The sequence below is a fragment of the Charadrius vociferus genome, unplaced genomic scaffold (assembly GCF_000708025.1).
Source record: "Charadrius vociferus isolate BGI_N301 unplaced genomic scaffold, ASM70802v2 scaffold110, whole genome shotgun sequence".
In the NCBI taxonomy this organism is placed as follows: Eukaryota; Metazoa; Chordata; class Aves; order Charadriiformes; family Charadriidae; genus Charadrius; species Charadrius vociferus.
The window spans coordinates 2,222,438-2,235,289 of NW_009646761.1; the positions used below are offsets into that span (position 1 = coordinate 2,222,438).

General features: G+C 41.7%; 1 protein-coding gene across 1 annotated transcript in view; it reads right to left on the reverse strand.

The window, feature by feature from the left end:
• Positions 1 to 5,184: 5,184 nt before the first annotated feature.
• Positions 5,185 to 12,852, reverse strand: part of SLC15A1 (solute carrier family 15 (oligopeptide transporter), member 1) — a 28,199-nt gene continuing 20,531 nt past the window's right edge. The window contains 8 exon segments of the mRNA XM_009891966.1: positions 5,185 to 5,558; positions 6,897 to 7,004; positions 7,881 to 8,027; positions 8,446 to 8,542; positions 8,660 to 8,767; positions 9,372 to 9,421; positions 9,896 to 10,042; positions 11,398 to 11,523. Of these exon segments, the coding sequence (XP_009890268.1) occupies positions 5,370 to 5,558; positions 6,897 to 7,004; positions 7,881 to 8,027; positions 8,446 to 8,542; positions 8,660 to 8,767; positions 9,372 to 9,421; positions 9,896 to 10,042; positions 11,398 to 11,523 (972 nt within the window). The 3' untranslated portion in view covers positions 5,185 to 5,369.

Here is a 12,852-nt window from a genome sequence, read left to right on the forward strand (position 1 = left end):
CAGCCACCCCTCCCAGTTTGGTATCATCAACAAACTTGCTGAGGATACACTCTGTCCCCTCATCCAGGTCATTAATGAATATATTGAACAAAATTGGACTGAGTATTGACCCCTGGGGCGCACTACTGGTTACAGGCCTCCAACTAGACTCTGTGCCACTGACCACAGCCCTCTGAGTCCTGTCACACAGCCAGCTCTCAATCCACCTCACTGTCACCTCATCTAGCCCACACTTCCTCAGCTTCCTAATGAGGGTGTTATGGGAGACAGTGTCAAAAGCCTTGCTAAAGTCAAGGTAGATGACATCTACAGCTCTCCCCTCATCCAGCCAACCAGTTACAACATCATAGAAGGCCATCAAATTGTTCAAGCATGATTTACCCTTGGTAAATCCCTGTTGACCACGTCCAATAACTTCCTGTTCCTTAACGTGTTTGGAGATGACATCCAGAATGAGTCGCTCCATTACCTTCCCAGGGACTGATGTGAGACTAACTAACTGGTCCGTAGTTTCCTGGGTCCTCCTTCTTGCCTTTTTTGAAGATACTGATTTTGATTTTGAAGATTTTTTTATGTATATATTTTTTTAAAGTTTATTAGGCTTCAAGAAAGTATTTTTTCCCAGCTGTAAGGACTGGATGTTCAACTTGGAGTAAAAAAAAGTTGGCCCATCATATCGGCTATGATGGAAAGAAGCTTTGATTGGGATATACATTGCAGTCAGGTGAAACTCACAGGAGGAAGACAAACACAGTTTCAAATAAGCAGATGGCTGAGATTTCATTTTAATCTCATGAGGGTTTTATTCGCCCCTGGCAGCAGAAGCAGGTTGAATGAGGGGCTGCAACAGCAGCTGGAGAGCGAATGCTGTTGAAGTCCCTCACTGTATTTCATGCCCAGCTCTTGCATCATTTTAATTCGTTTTTTATTTAGCTATGCAGCTTCCACAGCTTCAATTTTTATTTCCCCCTCGCCCCCAAAATACAGCAATGGTGCTACTGAGGCAGAGCCACTTTCACCCTAGACAGTCTCCTTATGAGCGTTTCAGAAGGTCTTATGGCCATTTTGGCTCCACAGGGAAAGCCAGCTTTTTCTTTCCAATACATCTGCTGGCAAAGACAAACCTAGCTGGTTAGCTTCTGCAATAATTAGCATTCCTTTAGGATGCAGTCAGTAACAGTTGTAACACCGCTTCAGATCATCAAATCGGTGTTTTGTATGTCAGCACGAAGGAAATAATAACATGTGGTTATAGCTGTCCCGTTGCCAAAAGGCTTTGGGCTCTATGTCTCATTGAAAATGACCCTTTACAAAAGCACAAGTGGCTTAGCTACGTCCAGCCCAGCTGCTGCCCAAAAAAGCGGTCATGGAGGCTACAGGAGGAAGAACTGTGCCTGCTGCGGCATGGGCTTCACCCGTGAGGGCGCACTGCCTGCGCCCCGCATTTTGTGCAAGCTTACTCAGGCCCTCCTGCAAGAGACCTTCTTTCAGCTCTTCACTGAGCTCGCTACACTTAGGAAACACATACCCCAGCCCATCCTGTCCAAAAAGGAGACAAACCGATTCCCACACCCAGTCCGTTTTTTCCCTAACTGCCCTCCTTCACCCTCCCACAGAGCCAGTGCACCAGGATGCTGCTGAGAGCTTCCAGGTGATGGGGTAGGTGCCAGCAGGGGGTGGCCGCTGATCTTCACATAAACCTCTTAAAACGTACTTGTGATTGGAACCCATTCAGGTAAGCACATATAGCTACTCTCTGAAAAACACAGGTCCTGTTTTGTTCATCTTCTTCTCCTCTCTCTCCCCCATACGCAGTCAGATCAGCTGTTAAACTCCCTGGGACATGGACTTGTTATCCACCTCTGGGCATTGGGTACTTTCTGCAGAATTTTGACTCAGATTCGGAATGAGCGTGGGAAAGTGATAAAATTTAACAGCAATAACGGAGAGTCCATTGAATTATGGGCGTTCATGTTACCTTTGCATTGTGCTAAACTCCACAAAATCCAGTCCTGCAGTAGCGTCTCTAGCAGGAACAGCAGTGGTTGAATCAGCCTGGAAATGGGGCATCCTTGATTGTCCTGAACCATTTCCTGGTGAAGTAGGATGATTTCAGGAGTTGCTACTTTGATAATTTGTCTCTCTCTCACTCTTTAAGGCATGACCCAGTTAGTTACTTTATAAATATTCTAACCTCTGCAAGATGGTCAGTGATATGCTAAAGCACTGTGTCAAGGTATGAATGAAAAATGTAAAAGTAAGTTGTAGGTAACAGTAGGTATAGGTAGCTTGCAATTGCTTCCAGGAATTTAATCCCAGAAATTTAAAAAACCCAACATTTACCTAAAATTATAAGTCTTTGAAAGAATTGTGCTGCCTGTAGGGCTGTTTTCAAGAACGCCAAATGGCAGGGACTGGATTCATGTAGTTCAGAGAATCTGACTTTGAACAGTTTTAAGTCAAGTGTCACTAGGTTGGGCTAATGAGCAGTAGGAAAAACATGGAAGCTGCACAGTATATTTGTAATATTAGTAAGCATATGGACATACACATTCCTGTATCTACCCAGCCTAACAGGAGTACAGATTTGATTGCTGGAACAGGCTTTCATAATTCACTACTCTTGCATTTTTTAAAGGGTTTCGTTTGGGTTTTTTTTTTAAATAAGAACCGAAGTTAGAATGATCAACTGCTAATTTGACTGATTTTAGGGTATCTTCTCTGTAACAGAAAAAGATATGCAAAAGACCCTCTCAACAATCTGGTAATCTAGACGGCAGCATCCAAAACTAAACACTGTCAGATTTAGAGGTTAACCTTACATCTTTAATCCTAAAAACTAAGGGACTGAAAAGACTTGATTCTAACCTGAAGATCAATTCCCTGCACATGGCTTCTACGTACAGTAATAGAAATGCTGACAAGAGACGCCCAGCTGTCTGTACAAGGTTCCCTGATTTTTTTCAAAACAGATTTTGGATGAGAAGGCACATTTTAACTTTAATTGCATCAACCTCTGTTGAAAACGATATAAAAATCTCATCACATATGACTGTCTGTCTACCTTACTGGGATGAAGAGCTGCGGGAGCTTGTTTTCTCCTTTTCAGAAAGCTTTCCCAGTTTAATTTTACAGCATTAGTGGCTTTCTACCCATAACACATCCATCCATGTGGCAGACAAGTGAGTGGGTTTGCTAGAGTGCTACCTTCCAACAGCTTATGATATAAAAAAGACACATGACCAATATATCAAAGGAAAAAACAACAACGAAAAAAAAAGCTAAATAAACATTTCACCTGGTACAGCCAAAATAGTAGATAGAAGATGCAATCCTGTAGGGATACAGTTAAGAAACACTTTGTTTTGCTTAACTTGTGTGGCAAAGGAAAGGATGGCTAGTCTACCACAAGTAAACCTGGTGCAAAACTGCTCCTTTGCTGGAGCATGTCCAGAGGAGAGCCACGAGGATGATCCGAGGGCTGGAGCACCTCTCCTATGATGAGAGGCCGAGAGAGTTGGGGCTGTTCAGCCTGGAGAAGAGAAGACTCTGGGGAGATCTTATTGCGGCCTTCCAGTCCCTAAAGGGGGCCTACAGGAGAGCTGGGGAAGGACTTTTTACTAGGGCAGGTAGTGACAGGACGAGGGGGAATGGATATAAACTGGGAGAGGGCAGGTTTAGATTAAACATTAGGAAGAAGTTTTTCACTTTAAGGGTGGTGAGGCACTGGAACAGGTTTCCCAGAGAAGTTGTTGAGGCCCCATCCCTGGAGGCCAGGCTGGACGTGGCCTTGGGCAACCTGGTCTAGTGGGAGGTGTCCCTGCCCATGGCAGGGAGGTTGGTACTCTAAGATCTTTAAGGTCCTTTCCAACCTAAACCATTCTATGATTCTATGAAAACCTCGTTAGCTCCTCAGAGGATGGTAGGGAGACAGCTCCTCCTGGGATCTGTCCCAGGAGACCCTCAGCCCCACGGGCTGGAGGGACACCCAGCATCTTGAATCCATGGGAAGGGCTCTCCCAGGATGACCTTAGAGACTGATAGGGGCTACTGCCCATAGGGTACAGGACTAACTGGGGCGCAAGGGAAGACCATCTCGGACTTGCCTTATCAAACTCCATTTCCAATTCTTTTCATGGGTGAGGGGCTCTATTCTCTGTGCACATGCGTACGTGGAGGTCTAAGTGCCAGCAACTGGAGACGGAACCGTGGGTCACAGGCGCCCATGTGTCTGCAGTGCCAGCAACATGCACATTGCTTGAATACGTATGGCTGTGTGATCACTGGCACATATCAGGTTGGACCAACTGTAAAATAAGATAAGAGTATTGGGAGCCAGGTACGAAAGCAGCTATAAACCTGGCCGGGCTGCTGGAGGGGCCAGAGAGTCCAAGCCAGCTGCTAGAGAAAGTTTAGGGGATGGATCTAAATTCAGGAATTCCCAAAACAATATGCAGAGCACTAGCACTCTATAACATGGTCCACAGGGCTACAGATCCCTGTTAAGGAGCAAAATTTAGTCTTCCCTGCTATGAATTTGATGGGTGTTACAGGTATATTAAGATAGAGAAGACTGACGCTGGTCCATTAGCTTCAAGTGGTGGAGCACATATGAAGAAGCAGCAGTGAGGTGGTATCAAGTTTTGTTAAGAGGCAACTGTAAGTCATACTCTTACATCACTTCCACTGTTTTGAAATAACACAAGTTTTATTGCTGTCGCTCATTCCAAATGTCATTCACCATTGTCTGTTTACCTGAGTGGACACCTCATTAATACATTTAATTAAAAACATAACAGGAGTTAAATGGGTAGTTAACAGGCACATAAAGTATCGTATTAGAGTGTGGGTCCAAGTTATTGCCATGTGGATCACAGACAGCATTTTAATCTGAGCAATGCCAGAGCTTTGCTCCCATTATTTAAGGCACAGGTGACCTGCTGCTTTCAAGTAACAGTGAGGCTAGAGGGGTCATGCAGACAGCTTGGCTTTGATTACTATTTCTTGGTAAGACTTGTTTCTTTCATGATATAAAATTGAAATGTAGTATAAAAAAAAATTACATCTTTTCACAGGGTCTAATAGTGCTGAGTGCAATTTCAATATTTTAATGCTATAGTATTTAAGTTTGAGGTACATTAAGAGTGCAAATTCTGCTGGAGTTCCTTCAGGGTAGTACGTTCAGTACAAGACAGATTAATCTTTTCCTCTTGCTTCCCAAGAGAGGCTGCATTTTAAGTTAAAACAGTTTTTCTTAACCTCTCCCGTTGGGCATATTATCCAGAGGTGTTACTGATACCCTGATTCCTCTTACTGCAGGGATAGTTAACGGGATACCGTAATTTACAAACACTTCTTGAATACACCTTTTACATCTGAGAGTCAGCTTCAGCTTGCTTTTCATAGACGTCTTGCTCTTTTTTGGCTTTGTTCTTTTCTTCCTCATCAAGTTGGGCTTCAACCTCATTTGGATCAACATAGGTATAAAAATAAGCCATGATAGCAAAAATGATGCAAACTGCCAATAGCAAGGCAGCAAACAGCACATACTCTGCCCACTGTAAAAAAAAAAAAAAAGTATAATTTATCCATCAGTATTAATTCCTAGAAAGAATTACACCTTTTTACTGTTTGCAAGGAATTAAGTTAATTCAGAATGTGAGACTGAGCACGTATAGCAAGTACCATGTGACTTAAAGGACATATTTAAAGCAACTCAGAATTGAGGTCCTTTCAGTAGTCCTGTCTTCAATGAAGAGACAAAAGTTCTATGAATCCTGGGAAGTTCTACAATATCATCTTCCTGGATGCATGGGAATGAAGCAATAGTCTGAAAGAGGAAACTCAGCCCCTCCTTTTGGACAGGTTATGTCAATTTAACCAGGCTGGCAGTGAGCCTGCTTCCACTTAGGTTGGCAGAAAAGTTTCTACTGACCACAGACCTGGGCAGAGATGAAGACCAGGAACTTTGGTTTCAAAGTGCTGTCTCTACCTGAAAAGCCTCAACAGCTCTCATTCATGCTCTTTCTGCCTAATTTAGCTGAAACCAGGACTGCCAGACCTGTTTCAGAGACAGGCTCCCCCCTCACTCAGATATTCCTTTTGATTCATTAGGGAGTGCCACAAGTAGTCTGAGAAAGTCTTGTCCAAGTGCTCCTTCACCAGGAGAGCCACAGTTTTCATGCCCCAAGGAATGACGTTCGAAACCAGTGGAGCCAGAAGATGAGACGTGGCAAGGCTGGGGTGTGCAGGTGAAGGTTCAGTAGCAGAGAACAGAATTTTGGTAGGTTTTAATCCCATTAGTCTAGAATTTCAGCCCAGAAGTTCACAGCGTTTCCACACCATGAGAAGCAATTTATTATAGAAACTGCTGCTGGCAAGCGAAGGAACCTGACAGAGCGAGAGTTAGGAATGGCAAACAACAGATAAGAGGTAGAAGCCTTTGTTGAAGTAGTATTTGTTAGAGTTGTTTTAAGTTTAATTTGTGTATGTAAGTGTGTACACAGATTGGGGAAGTGCTGGGGAAAAAGACCAACAGAGACTTTAGAAGTGGCTCCAGAAGACAAGTTACCACACTGTCATCACAGCCTTCAATGCTAGTTTTAATCCAGATAGCTTATAAAGATTCAAAACTCTGTTACTTTTATACTGTAATGAGATTCAGTCGAGCACCAGTTCTCCAACTGACTGGTACACACCTTGTAGTCATGGCTGGTAATCCTCAACCACAACTTTTGAACATCAGCGTTATGGTGGATTTGCATTTATAATTGGAATGTAGGTGGTTAGTGTTAGCTACAAGGTGCGTACCAGTCTCATTACATTATGAGAAAGCAGCTCTAATCTGGGGGGCTGGTAATGTAATATAAAAGGATGCTGATCGCTTATGTGCTTACCTGCTCGCTGAGTTTGGATGCTCCAGCCACGATAAGGACAATGATGTTACCGACAGCCACTGTTAGCAGCCACCCTGCCTGCAGCACTGCCTTCATATTAGACGGGGCCTAGAGAAGTAAAGGCACTTAAGTTTTAGTCAAAAACCGCTATCGCTTATTTTCTGATGTTTACTGCATTCTTTAAATTATAACAAACACTGGTTCTCCTGGGGGGGTGACTTCTTGGTTTGTTTTTGTTGGTTTGATGTGTTGGTAGTTTTTTTTTTTAATTAAAAACTGAACTGAACAGGCCTGGGGAAGGCTTTGAGAAGCAAGAGATTACTAGTACTAAGTAAAAAGTGTTACAGTCAGTACACACTGAGTAACTAACAATAACTAACAGGTACAGTTTACATCTGACTCAGTTGCAATGGGACAGATTAAATGAAGAAATTGAGTGCATCGTAGTCTAGCAAGCCACATCTTGCAGTGTTCCCATCACTGCAGTTTATGGACTCAGAATTCAGGGAAGAAACACACAAAGCTAATCATACAAACCCGAGGTGGGAGTCCAAGTAATTAAGCGTGCATAATTAAACTGCTGCTAAAGACTGCATGGAGGATACTGGCGTGGAGCTAAGGTGTCTGTACTTGTCCATTTTATATTTGAGGGCTCTCCAGTTTGGTTTTACAACAGTAGTACAGTTCCACTTATTTTCAGTGGAAAGTCACATGTGAGAAGGAGATTTGAGGACTAATGGTCAAGTCTTCAAATGCTACAGTTCAGCATAGCTTAATGGAAAACACCAACTTCCAGTGAAACAAGGCCAACTTGCACCAGCTCATAGTCCTACTAGGGGGCTCTGAAGGACGTTGTTGCTCAAACAAAGCAGCAATACAGAACCACCACTTAAAAATAATAAATCACAGATCTTCATTTATACCGGAGTAAGGACTCCGCTCAGGGGTCTTAACACAACGAGAGTTCTGAAGGGCAAAACCTACCTGTGAGTATGAGAACTCCAGCCCAGTGACAGAGAAGACAACTTCTGCACATGTAAGAATAAAATACTGAGGGATCTGCCAGGCCATGTGGACTGTGTTGGGCGGGATATCTTCAGAATATATTACTTGAAGAGGATCTCCAGAACACTGGAAGTTAAAATAGCATGTTAGGAACAGTGACAAAGAGCCTGCACACTAAAGGCACTCTAAGCAGTTCTGTATCATCTTTATAATGATTTATACACACAAAGTTCTGGGTAAGTAAGAAATATTGTATATGAAGCATTGCGTATCTAGTTAGAAAGGAGTAGCTATTTTACAGCAGACTTCATGCAGATCCTTAGTGTCTAATAGGGTAAAGATTTAAGGCCATCAGTGATGAACATGAATTCTTGCATTATATCAAATATCATCCCCATCATTATTTTTAGACTTAACGATGGTTTTATGTTCTTTTTAACATACAAGAATTCATCATATATACAGTTAAGGGCAAGAGGGATAATTCTACAAGTTTTTTTTTAATTAAAGAAAATATTGACATGAAAAGTAACTGGCAACTCACCTCATTAATTACTATTGTATAGGCACTACCATATCCAAATGCTTTTGAAGTAGCTGAACAACTCGTTGAATTTCTAATAACCATAATCTTATCTGTTCTGAAAAAGAAAAAACACAGTTCAGACCATAGATATAGACAATTGGGTGTATCACATAAAATAAAAAGAGAAGTATGCCTTTAAGTGGTTAGATTTAGGCAAAGGAAAAATGCTTACCTTCCTCCTGGAAAGAGTTTGTAATCACTGCCAGAACTAGGGTCCAGTGGTTCAAAAGAGACATCACCCATAGTGATGTTGACAGTATCTGGCAAGTTGTTTATGAACCTTTAAAATGCAAGAGCGATAAAATACTAAACTAAATACGCATAAGTCAAAAAATACAGGTTTTACTTTTAATTATATATTGGCAGCACAAACATCAAGTCTCCCCATTCTGTTTTGGTCAGTTAACATTTTTGAAACAACTCAGCCTCTTAAAGTGTGGTTAATGCAAAAATCAAGCTAGATCCTCATCAGCCCATTGCCTGCTTAGGAGAATGTCGAAAGCAAGCCTTTACTACAGCCAGTAACAAATATATCTGGAAAAGAAACATGTAGAAGAAACGCAGAGAAGTGGTAGGATACTTCTTACCCAAGATTAAAAAGGAGGTATAAACATGCAGTCTGTGCCGGTTGTCTACAAAAAAAGTCTAGACAATGGAGTGAAACAAGCACATCCAGTTTTAGCTAAATTACACCCAAAGTAGACATGCAAGGTAGCTTAAATGAGTTGTGCCCCGGAAGTTCCTACGCCCCCTAAACATCGAGCGAGGTGTTCAGCAAGCATAGATTTCCTACACCACATTTTAAGCAAGAAGAGCCCACCCAAGAGGCAGATTGAAGAGACAGTTGCTGTACTGCCAAAACTTAGGAGCAGAACAAACTCTACCTGATGAGATTATTTCCTTCTTCTGGTTTTGATGTGACATTGTCAAACAGCTGGTGGAAGAGACCATTATCAAGAAACTTCGTTGGTATCAGTGAACAGCTTAAATGTGCACTATTACATAGCAGTGAGAATTAACAGAGGCTTCAGAGCAAGACTCCAGACCTTTCTCCTTTTAGGATCCTCCTAGGATATCCATCTACTAGAAAACGCTGTATGACCACATGTTTAAGTCTTGGTGAAAGAGTAATCATCAAGTTAAATACTAAGTTGGTAATTTTTTTACTTCTTTTTTTTTTTTTAAAAAAAAACCCACCAAACAAACAAACAACACCAAAAAAACCCCACCACAACATGCTGCCCTGCTCTCTACAGCTCACCAGTCTCACTGCTACAGTAGAGTGGGGGAGAGACAGAAAACAAGACAAAGGGAAAAGCTATCCAGAGCTTGTTCTCTCAGCTTCACACACTCCATATAGATAGCTGCTAAGACATTAGTGTATAACTTAGGAATTAAGCAGACTTACCCATATAACAGCAATATCTGTCTCATTTTTTTTAACTCCGAGAGTGTGACGTGTCCCCCCTGACAACGCGAAAGATGCATTTGTAGTGTTGGTTCCAGAAGTTATGCTTAATTGCAACATCGAAGCCTGAAATGTCATGTAGTCCTTCTACAAAGACAAACAATTGCTATGAATTTCCATGCAACTGCTTATTTGTCTACAGCTTTGGGGGAGTGTTACGGACTCCAAGGGGGTCAAAAGTTTACATGTGTGTTACTTCTGAAGTGCCAGAGACTGTGAGCGTCTCCTAACTTTCAAGTTTTTTCTACATCAAGCGCTAATTTAATTTGACTTCTTTTTCTTATTAATTTATTTCATTATACAAGCTTCAAAGTAACATGAGCTTCCCACAAGCATTATGGAAGAGCTGTTATATTTTCCTGTGTATTTCTTGCTCCAGATAAATCAGGCTTATCACCATCACCAAGTAAAATTCTGTTTAGCTACAGAGGCAGCACTAGCATAAGTTAGGATGTGGCATTTTCCAAATAGCAACACCTCCTAAGAGACACAGATGCAAACTGCATCGTTATGGTTTCAGCATAACAGAAGCGACTATTACCAGGACATGTTTTAAATATTCTAAATACATTTCATCAGCATAAAATACTTAAAACATTAATAAATGTGTTAATGTAGTACTAAAATAAGCCTTTTGTTTTATAGGGTTATAAAAAGCATTTTATAGATCCAAAGCATCTGGATTATAAGATGTCTATAGTAAAGAGTGGAGCATTTTTACACCTTTCATTTTCAGGTATGCACCATGGTTATATCAATTCCACATCAGCATAAAATCCGAGTGTCCTTATCTTCTCCTCACAGCTCAGTTTCCATGTGAGACAAATTTGGAGGAAGATGGAATAGGGTTTCTTCTCTTATATGGAAAGAGGACTGCAGGCTATCAGAGAACACACTTCCAGACATCGATTATTAAAAATGTCCATCAGCTCCACCACATTTTGCTGTCAACGTTGTGCTACAATAGAACCTGAAAATGTTCTTTGACAGCAAAATCTGAAGCTTAACATATGTGACGTAGCTACAGAAAAATCTCCCTGTTCAAGTGATCACTCACAGTAAAAGCAGTGACTTACTAGAGCTGAATGGACTTTTATTGAAGGAAGGGGTGTTCTTGCTGTTAAGAAACAACCCCTTTTTAGGAAGAGTGGCATTTTCAATTAGCTCTAAGTCACTATGAAGCTTTGTAAAGTTTCTTAAAAAAAAACCCAAAACCACCTCTTGCCAAAACAAACTAGTACTACATAGAATATTGAAATTATTACCATTTCTTCATTCACTGTGTTATCAGTAACAATTCATTCCACAATACAAAAAAAAAATCTTTAAAATGAATAGAGAAAAAAAAAGTTAGGAAAGAATGAACCATTGAAAACCACTTTGACTTACTCCATTAGATTTTTTTTGTTTAAACTTGCTATTCCTCATGTCCCCTTACTTACCGACTCCAGAGGCATTACAGTCACAGGCTGATGGTCAGCTTCAAAAGTAATTGTTGCACTGTCACTACCTATATTTATTATTTTCACTTGGGATTACTCAGCTGAAGGGAAAACTGGAAGAGCTTTCTGTAGGACAGAAAAAAGTAAAATCAGTGCCCTGTCCTAAGTCACATGGAAAGAGTACTATAATTACTGTGATCTTAATAACCTCATGATTAAGATTAGCATTTGCCTGATGATTTGTGATAGTCAGAGGGATGCAACTGTAATAATGGGGTTCGTTACTATTCTCACAAGCTGCCTTACTGCTGCCTCAGGAAAGAGACCTCTCACCCACAACAATGCCTCCACGGCCAGATGTGGTTCGTCTTTGTTCACATTCTGCAGCATGCTGCCACTGCCAAGGCCACTCTGCAATTCAAGGAATGGGCTTTTCCCAATAGCCCGTGGCTGCCTGGGTTCCTGAGTTTCTTTGTACCATGTTCTCCCCCAGCACTGGTGCCTCTGAACTGGACAGAAGCATGTATGGGCACTGTCCAGTGTGATAGAAGAGACTCCACTTCCCACCAGATTTAACAGTAAATAGCTTCTGTTTTTGCAGAGCATTAAGGGCTGCAAGAGTTCTGTCTGCTTCAGTTCTACCTCAACCTTTCCTCCCTTCCCATACTGTTGTCCACTTCCATCTCTTTAGGCACATCACACAAAAAACAGGTCCAGCTTTCCCTTTCTGCAGGAGATTTTTGTGCAACGGTCTGGCAAGCTACTAGCTTTGATGAAGATTCTGCCCAGTGCCAGTATGTGTGTGTGCACAGCTCTGGCCTTCTGAGCAGGACATTCAGGAAGACAGCCTGGATGTGTCTATACCAGCTGAAGGCCAGGCCCTTTACTTCCAACTTCAAGAGGCAGAGATGAATATAAAGCTTGTTTCGCTGCTGGACCCTGGCATTATGGAGAAAATTCCTCATTCCTAACTAAAGCTATTTAAGAGTTGAGCAGCTTGCCTTGGTAGTGCATGAAGATAAGGCAGCCACCTCTGGATAGCTCTTCAGATCTTGGGGTACAATGGATCACCTCCCAGAGGTGTTGCTGATGCCCCAGCTACAGGGGAAGCCTTCATCTGGTTCAGGCATGACACCTCCCTCGCTTTGGGGCAAAGAAAGTTGGGTGTGATAAATCCTGCCTTAAACAGGTATCACCTTTGCCCATGCTGTGATAATGCTTTCCAGACTGCCACACTTCCCCTCCAGTCTAAATATCAGAAGAAATCAGAGATACAAAGCAGCCCCCTGGGAGGACAAACAAATCTCTGGTTTTCAGCTTTTAGTCTAAATTTAAAGACCTGAGGTTGCCTTTAATGTGTGATTTATGTTAATGGCAGATGAGATTTTTTATTTTTTTTTCAGGATGGTGTTCATAGCTATTCAATTTTATTAAAGTATATTGCAGTGGTGTGAT